Genomic DNA, 19,091 nt, shown 5'->3' on the forward strand with positions numbered 1-19,091 from the left:
ACTTTTATTTTAACTTCCAAAGAACAAGTGCAATATCTGCAGCTTTGTTGTGCAGGTCAACATGTATCTTTCTGGTCTTTTAGCCGCCTAACACTTTGAGCAGATATAAGCTTTACACAAGATTATGAAGGCTGAAAGGATTCCACCAATATTATTATAATTCCTATCAACCTGATAGGTTAGGGGAAGGTAGAGCTCCCCTCCAATAAGCCAGATTTCGAGAGTTTCTGACATCATAATCTACCAAGGTCATGGATCAAGTTCAGAGAAAAAACAAAAGTAAAACCAAACCTACCAAAAAACAAAAATCCAAAAGAAAAAATAAAGAAAAAAACAGCATGAATACTTCCTGCCATATTAAGTGGCCAATATGTCAGAAACAGCACTGAGTTACACATAAAGAGGTCTAAACTACAGTGACATCCCAGCTGTCACAGTGTGTGGACTATTAGTCAATAAAACAGTCCCTGCCTCTTAAGAGTTGTTTTCCATGCAAATACATGTCTTATGTCTTAGAATAAGATTCCCTGAGAAGTGAACTTAGCATTTATACAAGATAATTAATTCTAATCCATAGTACCTGGTAAAGAGCATTCTACCATCATCTTTACTGAGCATAGAAGAGCTACACCAAAACCCTGGGTCATCAGCCAGCACATACACTTATCCAGTGATAAATACACATCATCCAGTACCTACATACATACCTGAATATAAAAAAAAAATACTTTTGCTGAGATGAAACAAGTGTGATTTGTTTCAAATAGGTACAGATAAGTAGATATTGAAGTAAGGATTCAGTCTTATATTACATAACATTAATCTATTCCTGCACTGAAACTGTTGCTTTATAGGATTTTTTTTCACTACACTAATGAGAACTTAAGAGATAATGGCCTAAAACCACAGAGAGTATATTCAAAGATAAGTATAGCACTTCTTATTTGGAAACCAATGCTTACTAAATGAAACTAAGACTTGTCCCATCAAAAATCCTGGACCTATGCCTAAAACACATTTCACAATCCCTGAACTTTTCAAAAATTGGTACATGCTTTAACTTTAAACTACAGGCCTCACTGGAGCTAAAGACAAGAAGGTAAAAAAGGCTGACAAAAGAAGTCCTGGTATCCTCTATGGTGGGAGAAGAAAACTAGCTAAAGGGAAGAATAAATTAGAGAAAAATTGGAATGACTGAACTGGAACAAGGCAAAGGCTACAAAAAAAATTCAGCAGCAGTATCCTCTTGGGGGCCCCTTCCCCACACTATCTCAATGCATATATCTGTCTGAAACGGTCCCTGGCTAAACTCCACCCATGGGTTGGCCAGCCTTGCCTTGACCAATAGCCTTGACAAGGCAAACTTGACCAATAGTCTTAGAGTATCCGGTGAGGCCAGGGGCCGGCGGCTGGCTAGGGATGAAGAATAAAAGGAAGCACCCTCCAGCAGTTCCACACACTCGCTTCTGGAACGTCTGAGGTTATCAATAAGCTCCTAGTCCAGACGCCATGGGTCATTTCACAGAGGAGGACAAGGCTACTATCACAAGCCTGTGGGGCAAGTTGAATGTAGAAGATGCTGGAGGAGAAACCCTGGGAAGGTAGGCTCTGGTGACCAGGACAAGGGAGGGAAGGAAGGACCCTGTGCCTGGCAAAAGTCCAGGTTGCTTCTCAGGATTTGTGGCACCTTCTGGCTGTCAAAGTGCTCTTGTCAATCTCACAGGCTCCTGGTTGTCTACCCATGGACCCAGAGGTTCTTTGACAGCTTTGGCAACCTGTCCTCTGCCTCTGCCATCATGGGCAACCCCAAGGTCAAGGCACATGGCAAGAAGGTGCTGACTTCCTTGGGAGATGCCATAAAGAACCTGGATGATCTCAAGGGCACCTTTGCCCAGCTGAGTGAACTGCACTGTGACAAGCTGCATGTGGATCCTGAGAACTTCAGGGTGAGTCCAGGAGATGTTTCAGCCCTGTTGCCTTTAGTCTTGAGGCAACTTAGACAACTGAGTATTGATCTGAGCACAGCTGAATCTACCCGCAGGGTGTGAGCTGTTTGAAGATACTGGGGTTGGGAGTGAAGAAACTGCAGAAGACTAACTGGGCTGAGACCCAGTGGTAATGTTTTAGGGCCTAAGGAGTGCCTCTAAAAATCTAGATGGACAATTTTGACTTTGAGAAAAGAGATGTGGAAATGAGGCAAATGACTTTTCTTTATTAGATTCCTGTAGAAAGAACTTTAATTTTTCCCCCATTTTTGTTATTCGTTTTAAAACATCTATCTGGAGGCAGAACAAGTATGGTCATTAAAAAGGTGCAGGGAGAAGGCATATATTGGCTCAGTCAAAGTGGGGAACTTTGGTGGCCAAACGTATATTGCTAAGGCTATTCCTATATCAGCTGGACACATATAAAATGCTGCTAATGCTTCATTACAAACTTATATCCTTTAATTCCAGATGGGGGCAAAGTGTGTCCAGGGGTGAGGAACAATTGAAACATTTGGGCTGGAGTAGATTTTGAAAGTCAGGTGTGTGTGTGTGTGTGTGTGTGTGTGAGCATGTGTTTCTTTTAACATTTTCAGCCTACAGCATAAAGGGTTCATGGTGGCAAGAAGATGGCAAGATTTAAATTATGGCCAGTGACTAGTGCTGCAAGGGGAACGACTACCTGCATTTAATGGGAAGGCAAAATCTCAGGCTTTGAGGGAAGTTAACATAGGTTTGATTCTGGGTGGAAGCTAGGTGTGTAGTTATCTGGAGGCCAGGCTGGAGCTCTCAGCTCACTATGGGTTCATCTTTGTTGTCTCCTTTCATCTCAACAGCTCCTGGGAAATGTGCTGGTGACCGTTTTGGCAATCCATTTTGGCAAAGAATTCACCCCTGAGGTGCAGGCTTCCTGGCAGAAGATGGTGACTGGAGTGGCCAGTGCCCTGTCCTCCAGATACCACTGAGCCCCCTGCCCATGATGCAGAGCTTTCAACGATAAGCTTTATTCTGCAAGCAATACAAATAATAAATCTGTTCTGCTAAGAGATCACACATGGTTGTCTTCAGTTCTTTTTTTATGTCTTTTTAAATATATGAGCCACAAAGGGTTTTATGTTGAGGGATGTGTGTATGTGTGTTTGTACATGGCTATGTGTGTTTGTGTCATGTGCATACTCCACACTTTTTTGTTTACATGAGATGTGGGTTTTGATGAGCAAATAAAAGAACTAGGCAATAAAGAAACTTGTACATGGGAGTTCTGCAAGTGGGAGTAAAAGGTGCAGGAGAAATCTGGTGGGAAGAAAGACCTCTATAGGACAAGACTCCTCAGAAACAGATGGTTTGGAAGAGATGGGGAAAGGTTCAGTGAAGGGGGCTGTACCCCCTTCACTGGATTGCAGCACAGCAGTGAGGAAGGAGCTCAACGAAGAAAAAGTGTTCCAAGCTTTAGGAAGTCAAGGTTTAGGCAGAGATAACCATTCTATTTTATTAGGGGCAATACTATTTCTAATGGCATCTGGCTTTTCTCAGCCCTTGTGAGGCTCTGTGGAGAGGTTGAGGTGTTAGAGATCAGAGCAGGAAACAGGTTTTTCTTTCCACGGTAATTACAATGAAGTGATCCTTACTTTACTAAGGAACTTTTCGTTTTAAGTGTTGATGCATGCCTAAAGAGGTGAAATTAATCCCATGCCCTTAAGTGTACAGACTGGTCATAGCATTTCAAGGAGGAGACCTCATTGTAAGCTTCTAGGGAGATGGGGACTTAGGTGAAGGGAATGAGCCAGCAGAGGCTCACAAGTCAGCATCAGCATGTCATGTCTGAGCAGCAGACCAGCACGGTCAGATGAAAATGTAGTGTGAAGAATTTGTATAACATTAATTGAGAAGGCAGATTCACTGGAGTTCTTACATAATTGAAAGTTAATGCATGTTTATAAGCAAGAGTTTAGTTTAATGTGATGGTGTTATGAACTTAACGCTTGTGTCTCCATAAAATTCACATGCTGAATCCCCAACTCCCAATTGGCTCCATTTGTGGGGGAGGCTTTGGAAAAGTAATCAGGTTTAGATGAGCTCATGAGAGCAGATCCCCATCATAGAATTATTTTCCTCATCAGAAGCAGAGAGATTAGCCATTTCTCTTCCTTCCGGTGAGGACACAGTGGGAAGTCAGCCACCTGCAACCCAGGAAGAGAGCCCTGACCAGGAACCAGCAGAAATGTGAGAAAAAATTCTGTTGTTGAAGTCACCCAGTCTATGCTATTTTGTGATAGCACCTTGCACTAAGTAAGGCAGATGAAGAAAGAGAAAAAAATAAGCTTCAGTGTTCAGTGGATTAGAAACCATGTTTATCTCAGGTTTACAAATCTCCACTGGTCCCCTGTGTTTCAGAATAAAATACCAACTCTACTACTCTCATCTATAAGACCCAAATAGTAAGCCTGAGTCCTTCTGTCTAACTTTGATTTCTATTTTTTGTTCAACATATTTTAGGCGTGTAATGTATTTATATACAGTGAAATGTCAAGTTCTTTCTTTATATTTCTTTCTTTCTTTTTTCTCCTCAGCCTCAGAGTTTTCCACATGCCTTTCCTACTTTCAGGAACTTCTTTCTCCAAACGTCTTCTGCCTGGCTCCATCACATCATAAAGGACCCACTTCAAATGCAGTCACTCACTACCATTTCACAATTCGCACTTTCTTTTTCCTTTTTTTTTTTTAGTAAAACAAGTTTATAAAAAATTAAAGGAATAAATTAATGGCTACTTCATAGGCAGAGTAGCCCCAAGGGCTGCTGGTTGCCAATTTTTATTGTTATTTTTCAATAGTATGCTAAACAAGGGGTAGATTATTTATGCTGCCCATTTTTAGACCATAAAAGATAACATCCTGATGTTGCCATGGCATTTTTTTCCTTTTAATTTTATTTCATTTCATTTTAATTTCCAAGGTACATGTGCAGGATGTGCAGGCTTGTTACATGGGTAAATGTGTATCTTTCTGGCCTTTTAGCCATCTTTATCAATGAGCAGATATAAGCTTTACATCGGATCATGAAGGATGAAAGAATTTCACCAATATTATTATAATTTCAATCAACCTGATATCTTAGGGGATAAACTAACTTGAAGATACAGCTTGCCTCTGATAAGCCAGAATTCCAGAGCTTCTGGCATTATAATCTAGCAAGGTTTGAGATCATGGATCACTTTCAGAGAAAAACAAAAACAAACTAACCAAAAGCAAAACAGAACCAAAAAACCAGCATAAATACTTCCTACCCTGTTAATGGTCCAATATGTCAGAAACAGCACTGTGTTAGAAATAAAGCTGTCTAAAGTACACTAATATTCGAGTTATCATAGTGTGTGGACTATTAGACAATAAAAACAGCCCTTGCCTCTTTAGAGTTGTTTTCCATGCACACGCATGTCTTACGTCTTAGAATAAGATTCCCTGAGAAGTGAACCTAGCATTTATACAAGATAATTAATTCTAATACACAGTACCTGCCAAAGAACATTCTACCATCATCTTTACTGAGCATAGAAGAGCTACACCAAAACCCTGGGTCATCAGCCAGCACATACACTTATCCAGTGATAAATACACATCATCTGGTGTATACATACATACCTGAATATGGAATCAAATATTTTTTCTAAGATGAAACAGTCATGATTTATTTCAAATAGGTATGGATAAGTAGATATTGAGGTAAGCATTAGGTCTTATATTACGTAACACTAATCTATTACTGCGCTGAAACTGTGGCTTTATAGGAATTGTTTTCACTGCACTATTGAGAACTTAAGAGTTAATGGCAAAAGTCACAGTATATTCAAAAAGAAGTATAGCACTTTTTCCTTAGAAACCACTGCTAACTGAAAGAGACTAAGATTTGTCCCATCAAAAATCCCGGACCTATGCCTAAAACACATTTCACAATCCCTGAACTTTTCAAAAATTGGTACATGCTTTAGCTTTAATCTCCAGGCCTCACTGGAGCTAAAGACAAGAAGGCAAAAGAGGCTGACAAAAGAAGTCCTGGTATCCTCTATGGTGGGAGAAGAAAACTAGGTAAAAGGAAGAATAAATTAGAGAAAAATTGGAACGACTGAATTGGAACAAGGCAAAGGCTATAAAAAATTAAGCAGCAGTATCCTCTTGGGGGCCCCTTCCCCACACTATCTCAATGCATATATCTGTCTGAAACGGTCCCTGGCTAAACTCCACCCATGGGTTGGCCAGCCTTGCCTTGACCAATAGCCTTGACAAGGCAAACTTGACCAATAGTCTTAGAGTATCCGGTGAGGCCAGGGGCTGGCAGCTGGCTAGGGATGAAGAATAAAAGGAAGCACGCTCCAGCAGTTCCACACACTCACTTCTGGAACATCTGAGCTTATCAATAAGCTCCTAGTCCAGACACCATGGGTCATTTCACAGAGGAGGACAAGGCTACTATCACCAGCCTGTGGGGCAAGTTGAATGTGGAAGATGCTGGAGGAGAAACCCTGGGAAGGTAGGCTCTGGTGACCAGGACAAGGGAGGGAAGGAAGGACCCTGTGCCTGGCAAAAGTCCAGGTTGCTTCTCAGGATTTGTGGCACCTTCTGACTCTCAAACTGCTCTTATTCAATCTCACAGGCTCCTGGTTGTCTACCCATGGACCCAGAGGTTCTTTGACAGCTTTGGCAACCTGTCCTCTGCCTCTGCCATCATGGGCAACCCCAAGGTCAAGGCACATGGCAAGAAAGTGCTGACTTCCTTGGGAGATGCCGTAAAGAACCTGGATGATCTCAAGGGCACCTTTGCCCAGCTGAGTGAGCTGCACTGTGACAAGCTGCATGTGGATCCTGAGAACTTCAGGGTGAGTCCAGGAGTTTCAGCACTGTTGCCTTTAGTCTTGAGGCAACTTAGACAATTGAGTATTGATCTGAGCACAGCTGAATCTACCCACAGGGTGTGAGCTATTTGAAGATATTGGGGTTGGGAGTGAAGAAACTGCAGAAGACTAACTGGGCTGAGACCCAGTGGTAATGTTTTAGGGCCTAAGGAGTGCCTCTAAAAATCTAGACAGACAATTTTGACTTTGAGAATAGAGAGGTGGAAATGAGGAAAATGACTTTTCTTTATTAGATTTCAGTAGAAAGAACTTTCATCTTTCCCTCATTTTTGTTGTTTTAAAACATCTATCTGGAGGCAGGACAAGTATGGTCATTAAAAAGATGCAGGCAGAAGGCATATATGGCTCAGTCAAAGTGGGGAACTTTGGTAGCCAAACATATATTGCTAAGGCTATTCCTGTATCAGCTGGACACATATAAAATGCTGCTAATGCTTCATTACAAACGTATGTCTTCTAATTCCAGATGGGGGCAAAGTATGTCCGGGGGTGACGAGCAATTGAAACATTTGGGCTGGAGTAGATTTTGAAAGTCAGCTGTGAGTTTGTGTGTGTGTGTGTGTGTGTATGTGTGAGCATGTTTCTTTTAACGTCTTCAGCCTGCAACATACAGGGTTCATGGTGGCAAGAAGATAGCAAGATTTAAATTATGTCCAGTGACTAGTGCTGCAAGGAGAACAACTACCTGCATTTAATGGGAAGGCAAAATCTCAGGCTTTGAGGGAAGTTAACATAGGCTTGATTCTGGGTGGAAGCTGGGTGTGTAGTTATCTGGAGGCCAGGCTGGAGCTCTCAGCTCACTATGGGTTCATCTTTGTTTTCTCCTTTCATCTCAACAGCTCCTGGGAAATGTGCTGGTGACCGTTTTGGCAATCCATTTTGGCAAAGAATTCACCCCTGAGGTGCAGGCTTCCTGGCAGAAGATGGTGGCTGGAGTGGCCAGTGCCCTGTCCTCCAGATACCACTGAGCCCCCTGCCCATGATGCAGAGCTTTCAAGGATAGGCTTTATTCTGCAAGCAATACAAATAATAAATCTGTTCTGCTAAGAGATCACACATGCTTTTCTTCAGCTCTTTTTTTACATCTTTTTAAATATATGAGCCACAAACAGTTTATATTGAGGGATGTGTGTATGTGTATTTCTGCTGCTTGTGTGTGTTTGTGGTGTGTGCATGCTCCTCATTTATTTTTATATGAGATGTGAATTTTGATGAGCAAATAAAAGAACAAAGCAGTAAAGACACTTGTACACGGGAGTTCTGCAAGTGGGAGTAAATGGTGTAGGAGAAATCCGGTGGGAAGAAAGACCTCTATAGGACAGGGCTCCTCAGAAACAGATGTTTTGGAAGAGATGGGGAAATGTTCAGTGAAGACCTGGGGGCTGGATTGATTGCAGCAGAGTAGCAAGGATGGTTCTTAATGAAGGGAAAGTGTTCCAAGCTTTAGGAGGTCAAGGTTTAGTCAAGTGTAGCAATTCTATTTTATCAAGGGGAATACTATTACTAATGGCACTTAGCTTTTCACAGCCCTTGTGGATGCCTAAGAAAGTGAAATTAATCCCATGCCCTCAAGTGTGCAGATTTGTCACAGCATTTCAAGGGAGAGACCTCATTGTAAGCCTCTGGGGGATGTGGGGACTTAGGTGTAAGAAATGAATCAGCAGAGGCTCACAAGTCAGCATGAGCATGTTATGTCTGAGCAACAGACCAGCACTGTGAGATCAAAATGTAGTGGGAAGAATTTGTACAACATTAATTGGAAGGCTTACTTAATGGAATTTTTGTATAGTTGGATGTTAGTGCATCTCTATAAGTAAGAGTTTAATGTGATGGTGTTATGGACCTAATGTTTGTGTCTCCTCAAAATTCACATGCTGAATCCCCAACTCCCAATGACCTTAACTGTGGGGGAGGCTTTTGAAGAGTAATTAGGTTTAGATGAGCTCATAAAAGCAGATCCCCATCATAAAATTATTTTCCTTATCAGAAGCAGAGAGACAAGCCATTTCTCTTTCCTCCCGGTGAGGACACAGTGAGAAGTCAGCCATCTGCAATCCAGGAAGAGAACCCTGACCACGAGTCAGCCTTCAGAAATGTGAGAAAAAACTCTGTTGTTGAAGCCATCCAGTCTTTGGTATTTTGTTGTAGCACCTTGCACTGAGTAAGGCAGATGTAGAAGGAGAAAAAAATAAGCTTGGGTTTTGAGTGGACTACAGACCATGTTTATCTCAGGTTTGCAAATCTCCCCTCATCCCCTACGTTTCAGTATAAAATACCTACTCTACTACTCTCATCTGTAAGATCCAAATAATAAGCCTGCACCCTTCTCTCTAACTTTGATTTCTCCTATTTTACTTCAACTTGCTTTACTCTAGCCTTGTAATGTCTTTACATACAGTGAAATGTAAAGTTCTTTATTCTTTTTCTTTCTTTCTTTCTTTTTTCTCCTCAGCCTCAGAATTTGGCACATGCCCTTCCTTCTTTCATGAACTTCTCCAAATGTCTCTGCCTGGCTCCATCATATCATAAAGGTCCCACTTCAAATGCAGTCACTACCATTTCAGAATATGCACTTTCTTTCTTTCGTTTTTTTTTTTTTTTTTTTTAAGTCGAAGCAAATTTCTTAAGAGAGTAAAGAAATAAACAAATGACTACTGCATAGGCAGAGCAGCCCCGAGGGCCACTGGTTGTTCATTTTTATGGTTATTTCTTGATGATATGTTAAACAAGTTTTGGATTATTTATGCCTTCTCTTTTTAGGCCATATAGGGTAACTTCCCGACATTGCCATGGCATTTGTTTTTTTTTCTTTTAATTTAATTTACTGTTACCTTAAATTCAGGGGTACATGTACAGGATATGCAGGTTTGTTTTATAGGTAAAAGTGTGCCATGGTTTTAATGGGGTTTTTTTTTTTTTTTTTTTTTTTCTTGTAAAGTTGCTTAAGTTTCTTGTTTACTCTGGATATTAGGCCTTTGTCAGAAGAATAGATTGGAAAAACTTTTTCCCATTCTGTGGATTGTCTTTCGCTCTGATGGTAGTTTCTTTTGCTGTGCAGGAGCTCTTTAATTTAATTAGATTCCATTTGTCAATTTTTGCTTTTGCTGCAATTGCTTTTCATGTTTTCGTCGTGAAATCTGTGCCTGTGCTTATATCATGAATGGTATTGCCTTGATTTTTTTCTAGGCTTTTTATAGTGTGGGGTTTTTCATTTAAGTCTCTAATCCATCAGGAGTTAATTTTTGGATAAGGTATGAGGAAGGAGTCCAGTTTCATTTTTCAGCATATGGCTAGCCAGTTCACCCCCATCATTTATTAAATTGAAAATCCTTTCCCCATTGCTTGCTTTTGTCAGGTTTCTCAAAGGCCAGATGGTTGTAGATACAATACGCAGTTTCTTCAAGTCATATAATGCCATCTGAAATCTCTTATTCATTCATTTCTTTTAGTATGTATGCTGGTCTCCTCTGCTCACTATAGTGAGGGCACCATTAGACCAGAGAATCTGTCTGTCTAGTTCATGTAAGATTCTCAGAATGAAGAAAAATGGATGGCATATGAATGAAACTTAATGGATGACATATGGAACCTAATATGTATTTGTTGAATTAATGCATAAAATGCAACAGAAGTTGACAACTGCAATGATAACCTGGTATTGATGATGTAAGAGTCTATAGATCACAGTAGAAGCAATAATCATGGAAAACAATTGGAAACGGGAAACAGCCACAAACAAGAAAGAATCAATACTTCCAGGAAAGTGACTGCAGGTCACTTTTCCTGGAGCAGGTGAGAGAAAAGTGGAAGTTAGCAGTAACTGCTGAATTCCTGGTTGGCTGACGGAAAGATGGGGCAGCTGTTCACTGGTACGCAGGGTTTTAGATGTATGTACCTAAGGATATGAGGTATGGCAATGAACAGAAGTTCTTTTGGGAATGAGTTTTAGGGCCATTAAAGGACATGACCTGAAGTTTCCTCCCAGGCCAGTCCCCACAACTTAATATAAATATGTTTCCTGCATATAGTCAAAGTTGCCACTTCTTTTTCTTCATATCATCGATCTTTACTCTTAAAGATAATCTTGGTTTTGCCTCAAACTCTGTTTGTCACTACAAACTTTCCCCATGTTCCTAAGTAAAACAGATAACTGCCTCTCAACTATATCAAGTAGACTAAAATATTGTGTCTCTAATATCAGAAATGCAGCTTTAATATATTGGGTTTAACTCTTTGAAATTTAGAGTCTCCTTGAAATACACATGGGGGTGATTTCCTAAACTTTATTTCTTGTAAGGATTTATCTCAGGGGTAGCACACAAACCAGCATCCTGAACCTCTAAGTATGAGGACAATAAGCCTTAAGAATATAAAATAAACTGTGATTCTCTCTGCCGGTGGAAGTGTGCCCTGTCTATTCCTGAAATTGCTTGTTTGAGATGCATGAGATGTGCAGCACATGAGACACGTGCAGCAGCCTGTGGAATATTGTCAGTGAAGAATGTCTCTGCCTGATTAGATATAAAGACAAGTTTAACACAGCATTAGACTGTAGATCAAGCCCGTGCCAGACACAAATGACCTAATGCCCAGCACGGGCCATGGAATCTTCTATCCTCTTGCTTGAACAGAGCAGCACACTTCTCCCCCAACACTATTAGATGTTCTCGCATAATTTTGTAGATATGTAGGATTTGACATGGACTGTTGTTCAGTGATTCAGAGGAAATCTCCTTTGTTCAGATAAGTACACTGACTACTAAATGGATTAAAAAACTCGGTAATAAAACCCAGTTTTCCCCTTACTTCCCTAGTTTGTTCTTATTCTGCTTTCTTCCAAATTGATGCTGGATAGAGGTGTTTATTTCTATTCTAAAAAGTGATGAAATTGGCAGGTCGTGGTGGCTCACACCTGTAATCCCAGCACTTTAGGAGGCTGAGGTGGGCGGATCCCGAGGTCAGGAGATCAAGACCATCCTGGCTAACATGGTGAAACCCCGTCTCTACTAAAAATACAAAAAATTAGCCAGACATGGTGGTGGGCACCTGTAGTCCCAGCTACTCGGGAGACTGAGGCGGGAGAATGGCGTGAACCCGGGAGGCAGAGCTTTCAGTGAGCGGAGATCGCGCCACTGCACTCCAGCCTGGGTGACAAAGCAGGACTCCATCTCAAAAATAAAAATTAAAGAAAAAAAAGTGATGAAGTTGTATACTCAATGTAGTCTCAAGAGAATTGAAAACCAAGAAAGGCTATGGCTTCTTCCACATAAAGCCTGGATGAATAACAGGATAACACGTTGTTACATTGTCACAACTCCTGATCCAGGAATTGATTGCTAAGATATTCATAATTCTTATCCTTTTCAGTTGTAACTTATTCCTATTTGTCAGCATTCAGGTTATTGGCGGCCGCTGGCGGACTCCTTGAGAAATAAACTGCACACTGGATGGTGGGAGTAGTGTAGGAAAATAGAGGGGAAAGAAGTAAAGTTTCAAATTAAGCCTGAACAGCAAAGTTCCCCTGAGAAGGCCACCCGGATTCTATCAGAAACTCGAATGTCCATCTTGCAAAACTTCCTTGCCCAAACCCCACCCCTGGAGTCACAACCCACCCTTGACCAATAGATTCATTTCACTGGGAAAGGCAAAGCGTTGGTCAACAGATTCATTTCACTGGGAGAGGCAAAGGGCTGGGGGCCAGAGAGGAGAAATGAAAAGCCACACATGAAGCAGCAGTGCAGGCATGCTTCTGGCTCATCTGTGATCACCGGGAAAATCCCAGATCTGACACTGTAGTGCATTTCACTGCTGACAAGAAGGCTGCTGCCAATAGCCTGTGAAGCAAGGTTAAGGTGAGAAGGCTGGAGGTGAGACTCTGGGCAGGTAGGTACCGGAAGCCGGGGCAAGGTGCAGAAAGGCAGAAAGTGTTTCTGAAAGAGGGATTAGCCCGTTGTCTTACATAGTCTGACTTTGCACCTGCTCTGTGATTATTACTATCACACAGTCTCCTGGTTGTCTACCCATGGACCCAGAGGCACTTTGGAAGTTTTGGCTATCTGGGCTCTGACTGTGCAATAATGGGCAACCCTAAAGTCAAGGCACATGGCAAGAAGGTGCTGATCTTCGGAAAAGCTGTTATGCTCATGGATGACCTCAAAGGCACCTTTGCTACACTGAGTGACCTGCACTGTAACAAGCTGCACGTGGACCCTGAGAACTTCCTGGTGAGTGCTAAGTACACTCACGCTTTCTTCTTTACCCTTAGATATTTGCACTATGGGTACTTTTGAAAGCAGAGGTGGCTTTCTCTTGTGCTATGAGTCAGCTATGGGATATGATATTTCAGCAGTGGGATTTTGAGAGTTATGTTGTTGTAAATAACATAACTAAAATTTGGTAGAGCAAGGACTATGAATAATGGAGGGCCACTTACCATTTGATAGCTCTGAAAAACACATCTTATAAAAAATTCTGGCCAAAATCAAACTGAGTGTTTTTGGATGAGGGAACAGAAGTTGAGATAGAGAAAATAACATCTTTCCTTTGGTCAGTGAAATTTTCTATGAAAATTAATAGACACTTTTCTGCATAGTCCTGGAGGTTAGAAAAAGATCAACTGAACAGAGTAGTGGGAAACTGTTAAAAAGAGGATTGTTTCCCTCTGAATGATGATGGTATACTTTTGTACGCATGGTACAGGATTCTTTGTTATGAGTGTTTGGGAAAATTGTATGTGTGTGATGACTGGGGACTTATCCTATCCATTACTGTTCCTTGAAGTACTATTATCCTACTTTTTAAAAGGACGGAGTCTCTAAAAAAGTGAAACAATTAATCACAATATGCTGGGGTAGTGAGTTGGCATAGCAAGTAAGAGAAGGATAGGACACAATGGGAGGTGCAGGGCTGCCAGTCATATTGAAGCTCATGTCTAGCCCATAATGGTGAGAGTTGCTCAAACTCTGGTCAAAAAGGATGTAAGTGTTGTATCTATTTACTGCAAGTCCAGCTTGAGGCCTTCTATTCACTATGTACCATTTTCTTTTTATCTTCACTCCCTCCCCAGCTCTTAGGCAACGTGATATTGATTGTTTTGGCAACCCACTTCAGCGAGGAGTTTACCCTACAGATACAGGCTTCTTGGCAGGAACTAACAAATGCTGTGGTTAATGCTGTAGCCCACAAGGACCACTGAGTTCCCCGTCCACTATGTTTGTACCTATGTCCCAAAATCTCATCTCCTTTAGATGGGGGAGGTTGGGGAGAAGAGCAGTATCCTGCCTGCTGATTCGGTTACTGCATGATAAAAATAAAATAAAGAAATATGCTAAGAAATATCATTGTATTCTTTTTCTGTCTTTATATTTTACCCTGATTCAGCCAAAAGGACACACCATTTCTGATGGAAATGAGAATGTTGGAGAATGGGAGTTTAAGGACAGAGAAGATACTTTCTTGCAATCCTGCAAGAAAAGAGAGAACTTGTGGGTGGCTTTAGTGGGGTAGTTACTCCTAGGAAGGCAAAATCGTCTCTAGAATAAGACAATGTCTTTACAGAAAGGGAGGGCAATGGAGGTACTCTTTGGAGATGTAAGAGGATTGTTGGTGGTGTGTAGAGGTATGTTAGGACTCAAATTAGAAGTTCTGTATAGGCTATTATTTGTATGAACTCAGGATATAGCTCATTTGGTGACTGTAGTTCACTTCTACTTATTTTAAACAACATATTTTTATGATTTATAATGAAGTGGAGATGGGGCTTCCTAGAGACCAATCAAGGGCCAAACCTTGAACTTTCTCTTAACGTTTTCAATGGTATTAATAGAGAATTATCTCTAAGGCATGTGAACTGGCTGTCTTGGTTTTCATCTGCACTTAATCTGCTACCTCTGTGACCTGAAACATATTTATAATTCCATTAAGCTGTACATATGATAGATTTATCATATTTATTTTCCTTAAAGGATTTTTGTAAGAACTAATTGAATTGATACCTGTAAAGACTTTATCACACTACCTGATAAATAATAAATCTCTTTGTTCAGCTCTGTTTCTATAAACATACACGTTTTATTGTTTTTAGTGGTAGTGATTTTATTCTCTTTCTATATATATAATATGTGTGCATTCATAAATATATACAATTTTTATGAATAAAAATTATTAGCAATCAATATTGAAAACAACTGATTTTGTTTATGTGAGTAAACAGCAGATTAAAAGGCTGAGATTTAGGCAACAGCATGTTAGGTCAAGTTGATAGAGGAGAATATGGACATTTAAAAGAGGCAGGATGATATAAAATTAGGTCTCTGATGCAGAGACCAGATGAAGTAAGAAAAATAGCTATTGTTTTGAGCAAAAATCACTGAAGTTTCTTGCATATAAGAGTGACATAATAAATAGGGAAATGTAGAAAATTGATTCACATGTGTATATATATAGAGAGAGAGAGAGAGAGAGAGAACTGATTAGACAAAGTCTAACTTGGGTATAGTCAGAGGAGCTTGCTGTAATTATATTGAGGTGATGGATAAAGAACTGAAGTTGATGGAAACAATGAAGTTAAGAAAAAAATCGAGTAAGAGACCATTGTGGCAGTGATTGCACAGAACTGGAAAACATTGTGAAACAGAGAGTCAGAGATGACAGCTAAAATCCCTGCCTGTGAATGAAAAGAAGGAAATTTATTGACAGAACAGCAAATGCCTACAAGCCCCCTGTTTGGATCTGGCAATGAACGTAGCCATTCTATGGAAATCGCTTCAAACTCCTGTACCCAAGACACTTAGGAAGTATGTAGCACCCTCAAACTGACTCAAGAAAGAGGTTTTAGAAGATATAATATCCTTTCTTCTCCAGTTTCACTAATCCCAAAACCTCTTTCTCAAAGTATTTCCTCTATGTGTCCACCCCAAAGAGCTCACCTCACCATATCTCTTGAGTGGGAGCACATAGATAAGCGGTGCTACCATCTAACAGCTTCTGAAATTCCTTTGTCATATTTTTGAGTCCCCACTAATAACCCACAAAGCAGAATAAATAACAGTTGCTCATGTACAATAATCACTCAACTGCTGTCTTGTAGCATACATTAATTAAGCACATTCTTTGAATAATTACTGTGTCCAACAATCACACTTTAAAATCTCACACTTGTGCTATCCCTTGCCCTTCTGAATGTCACTCTGTATTTTAAATTAAGAGACGAGGGTTGAATTTCCTGTGTTACTTATCGTTCATTTCTTGATGAGCAGTTTTCACACTCACCTTTACTGGAAAACACATAAGTACACATCTTACAGGAAAAATATACCAAACTGACATGTAGCATGAATGCTTGTGCATGTAGTCATATAAAATCTTGTAGCAATGTAAACATTCTCTGATATACACATACAGATGTGTGTATATGTCTACACAATTTCTTATGCTCCATGAACAAACATTCCATGCACACATAAGAACACACAGTGTTACAGATGCATACTTGAGTGCATTGACAAAATTACCCCAGTCAATCTAGAGAATTTGGATTTCTGCATTTGACTCTGTTAGCTGTGTGCATGCTGTTCATTTACTCTGGGTGACGTCTTTCCCTCATTTTGCCCTGTCTATCTTGTACGCATACTTTAAGTCCTAACTTAAATGTCATCTCAACTAAGAAGCTTTTTTTTTTTTATTTTAACTGGGCTTAAAGCCCTGTCTATAAACTCTGCTACAATTATGGGCTCTTTCTTATAATATTTAGTGTTTTTCCTACTAATGTACTTAATCTGCTCATTGTATATTCCCACCACTAAATTTTAACCTCTCTTATGGTAGAGACATTGTCTTGTAAACTGTTATTTCCCTAGTATTTGGAGATGAAAAAAAGATTAAATTATCCAAAATTAGATCTCTCTTTTCTACATTATGAGTATTACACTATCCATAGAGAAGTTTGTTTGGGACCTAAACTGAGGAACCTTTGGTTCTAAAATGATTATGTGATATCTTAGTATGTATAGGTCATGAGGTTCCTTCCTCTGCCTCTACAAGGCTGTTCCCTCAATCTCCCTTGCTATAGTTTGATTAGTCAACAAGTATGTGTCATGCATTTATTCACATCAGAATTTCATACACTAATAATAGTATCAGAAGTCAGTTTATTAGTTTTATCAGTTAGGGTCCATCAAGGAAAGGACAAACCATTATCAGTTACTCAACCTAGAATTAAATACAGCTCTTAATAGTTAATTATCCTCGTATTGGAAGAGCTAAAATATCAAATAAAGGACAGTGCAGAAACCTAGATGTTAGTAACATCAGAAAACCTCTTCCGCCATTAGGCCTAGAAGGGCAGAAGGAGAAAATGTTTATACCACCAGAGTCCAGAACCAGAGCCCATAACCAGAGGTCTACTGGATTCAGTGAGCTATTGGGGGCTCCTTGGAGAGAGCCAGAACTGTCTAATGGGAGCATCAAAATATCAGCCATAAAAAAACCATAAAAAAGACTCTCTGCTGTGGGAGATCCCTTCAGAGAGAGAGAGACCAGAAATAATCTTGCTTATTATGCTTTCCCTCAGCCAGTGTTTACCATTGCAGAATGTACATGCGACTGAAAGGGTGAGGAAACCTGGGAAATGTCAGTTCCTCAAATACAGAGAACACTGAGGGAAGGATGAGAAATAAATTTGAAACCAGAATGGTAATTGACAGAAGGAAACTAGGATGTGTCCAGTAAATAAATAATTACAGTGTGCAGTGATTACTGCAATGATTAATGTATTGATAAGATAATATGAAAACACAGAATTCAAAGAGCAGTGAACTGAGATTAGAATTGTGGAGAGCACTGGCATTTAAGAATGCCACTTACACTTAGAATGTGTCTCTAGGCATTGTTCTGTGCATATAAATATATCACCTCAATATTCATTATCTGAAAATTATGAATTAGGTACAAAGCTCAAATAATTTATTTTTTCAGGTTAGCAAGAACATATATATATATATTTTTTTCTCAGATAGAGTATTGCTATGGTTGCCCAGGCTGGAGTGCAATGGCACGATCCAGGCTCACTGCAACATCTGCCTCCCAGGTTCAAGCGATTCTCCTGCCTCAGCCTCCCAAGTAGCTGGGATTACAGGCGTGCCGCCACCATGCCCGGCTAATTTTCTATTTTTAGTAGAGAGGGGGTTTCACCATGTTGGTCAGGCTGATCTCGAACTCCTAACATCAGGTGATCCACCCTCCTCGGCCTCTGAAAGTGCTGGGATCACAGGTGTGAGCCACCACGCCCAGCCAAGAATGTGAATTTTGTAGAAGGATATAACCCATATTTCTCTGACCCTAGAGTCCTTAGTATACCTCCCATACCATGTGGCTCATCCTCCTTACATACATTTCCCATCTTTCACCCTATCTTTTCCTTTTTGTTTCAGCTTTTCACTGTGTGTCAAAATCTAGAACCTTATCTCCTACCTGCTCTGAAACCAACAGCAAGTTGACTTCCATTCTAACCAACATTGGCATTACACTAATTAAAATCGATACTGAGTTCTAAAATCATGGGGGATTTTGGAGACTATGTCTTACTTCATACTTCCTTGAGATTTCACATTAAATATTGGTGTTCATTAAAGGTCCTTCATTTAACTTTATATTCATCACACTCTTGGATTCACAGGTATATCTAAACTCTTAAATATGGCCTGTATAATCCCAATTCCCAAGTCTGATTTCTAGCTCTGACCTCCAACCTCAGTGCCAAACCCATATATCAAACTATGTACTGGGCTTATTTATATAGACGTCCTATAGGCACCTCAGACTCAGCATGGGTATTTCACTTTTTATACTAAAACTGTTTCTCTTCCAGTGTTTTCCATTTTAGTCATTAGATAGCTACTTGCCCATTCACCAAAGTCAGAGATTAAAATCATTTCCCTACCTCTAATCAACAGTTCAATTCTGCTTCAATTTGTCCCTATGTATTAATCACCACTCTTACTGCCCACAGTCAGGTCCTCATTGTTTCCTGAACAAGAGTAGATGCTATTCTTTCCACTTTAAGACCTTATCCTGGCTGGATGCGGTGGCTCAGGCTTGTAAACCCAGCACTTTGGGAGGCCGAGGCAGGCAGATCACTTGAGGTCAGGAGTTCAAGACCAGCCTGACCAACATGGTGAAACCCCATCTCTACTAAAAATAC

The 19,091-nt window shown here is 40.3% G+C and overlaps 3 protein-coding genes across 3 annotated transcripts; all 3 read left to right on the forward strand.

The window, feature by feature from the left end:
• Nucleotides 1-1,456: 1,456 nt before the first annotated feature.
• On the forward strand, nucleotides 1,457-3,040 carry LOC129008871 (hemoglobin subunit gamma-1). The gene is made up of 3 exons (XM_054441328.2): nucleotides 1,457-1,601; nucleotides 1,724-1,946; nucleotides 2,822-3,040. The coding sequence occupies exons 1-3, from the start codon at nucleotides 1,510-1,512 to the stop codon at nucleotides 2,948-2,950; spliced, it is 444 nt and encodes a 147-aa protein (XP_054297303.1). The 5' UTR covers nucleotides 1,457-1,509; the 3' UTR covers nucleotides 2,951-3,040.
• A 3,350-nt stretch (nucleotides 3,041-6,390) lies between these two features.
• LOC129007585 (hemoglobin subunit gamma) lies at nucleotides 6,391-7,860 on the forward strand. The gene is made up of 3 exons (XM_054438658.2): nucleotides 6,391-6,510; nucleotides 6,634-6,856; nucleotides 7,732-7,860. Exons 1-3 carry the CDS (start codon nucleotides 6,419-6,421, stop codon nucleotides 7,858-7,860), a joined length of 444 nt encoding a protein of 147 aa, XP_054294633.1. The 5' UTR covers nucleotides 6,391-6,418.
• Nucleotides 7,861-10,742: 2,882 nt separating this feature from the next.
• Nucleotides 10,743-14,087, forward strand: LOC129008665 (hemoglobin subunit epsilon-4-like). The gene is given in 5 exon segments (XM_054441030.2): nucleotides 10,743-10,761; nucleotides 12,689-12,742; nucleotides 12,745-12,775; nucleotides 12,897-13,116; nucleotides 13,959-14,087. Coding segments are annotated over 5 exon segments (453 nt in total).
• The last annotated feature ends 5,004 nt before the right edge of the window (nucleotides 14,088-19,091 follow it).

Source organism: Pongo pygmaeus, chromosome 9 (assembly GCF_028885625.2).
Source record: "Pongo pygmaeus isolate AG05252 chromosome 9, NHGRI_mPonPyg2-v2.0_pri, whole genome shotgun sequence".
Taxonomy (NCBI): Eukaryota; Metazoa; Chordata; class Mammalia; order Primates; family Hominidae; genus Pongo; species Pongo pygmaeus.

Coding starts and splice junctions, on each gene's coding strand:
- LOC129008871 (XM_054441328.2), top strand. CDS start 1,510: ATGGGTCATTTCACAGAGGAGGACAAGGCTACTATCACAAGCCTGTGG. Junction 1,602..1,723: donor GGAGGAGAAACCCTGGGAAG/GTAGGCTCTGGT, acceptor TCAATCTCACAG/GCTCCTGGTTGTCTACCCAT. Junction 1,947..2,821: donor TGGATCCTGAGAACTTCAGG/GTGAGTCCAGGA, acceptor TCATCTCAACAG/CTCCTGGGAAATGTGCTGGT.
- LOC129007585 (XM_054438658.2), top strand. CDS start 6,419: ATGGGTCATTTCACAGAGGAGGACAAGGCTACTATCACCAGCCTGTGG. Junction 6,511..6,633: donor GGAGGAGAAACCCTGGGAAG/GTAGGCTCTGGT, acceptor TCAATCTCACAG/GCTCCTGGTTGTCTACCCAT. Junction 6,857..7,731: donor TGGATCCTGAGAACTTCAGG/GTGAGTCCAGGA, acceptor TCATCTCAACAG/CTCCTGGGAAATGTGCTGGT.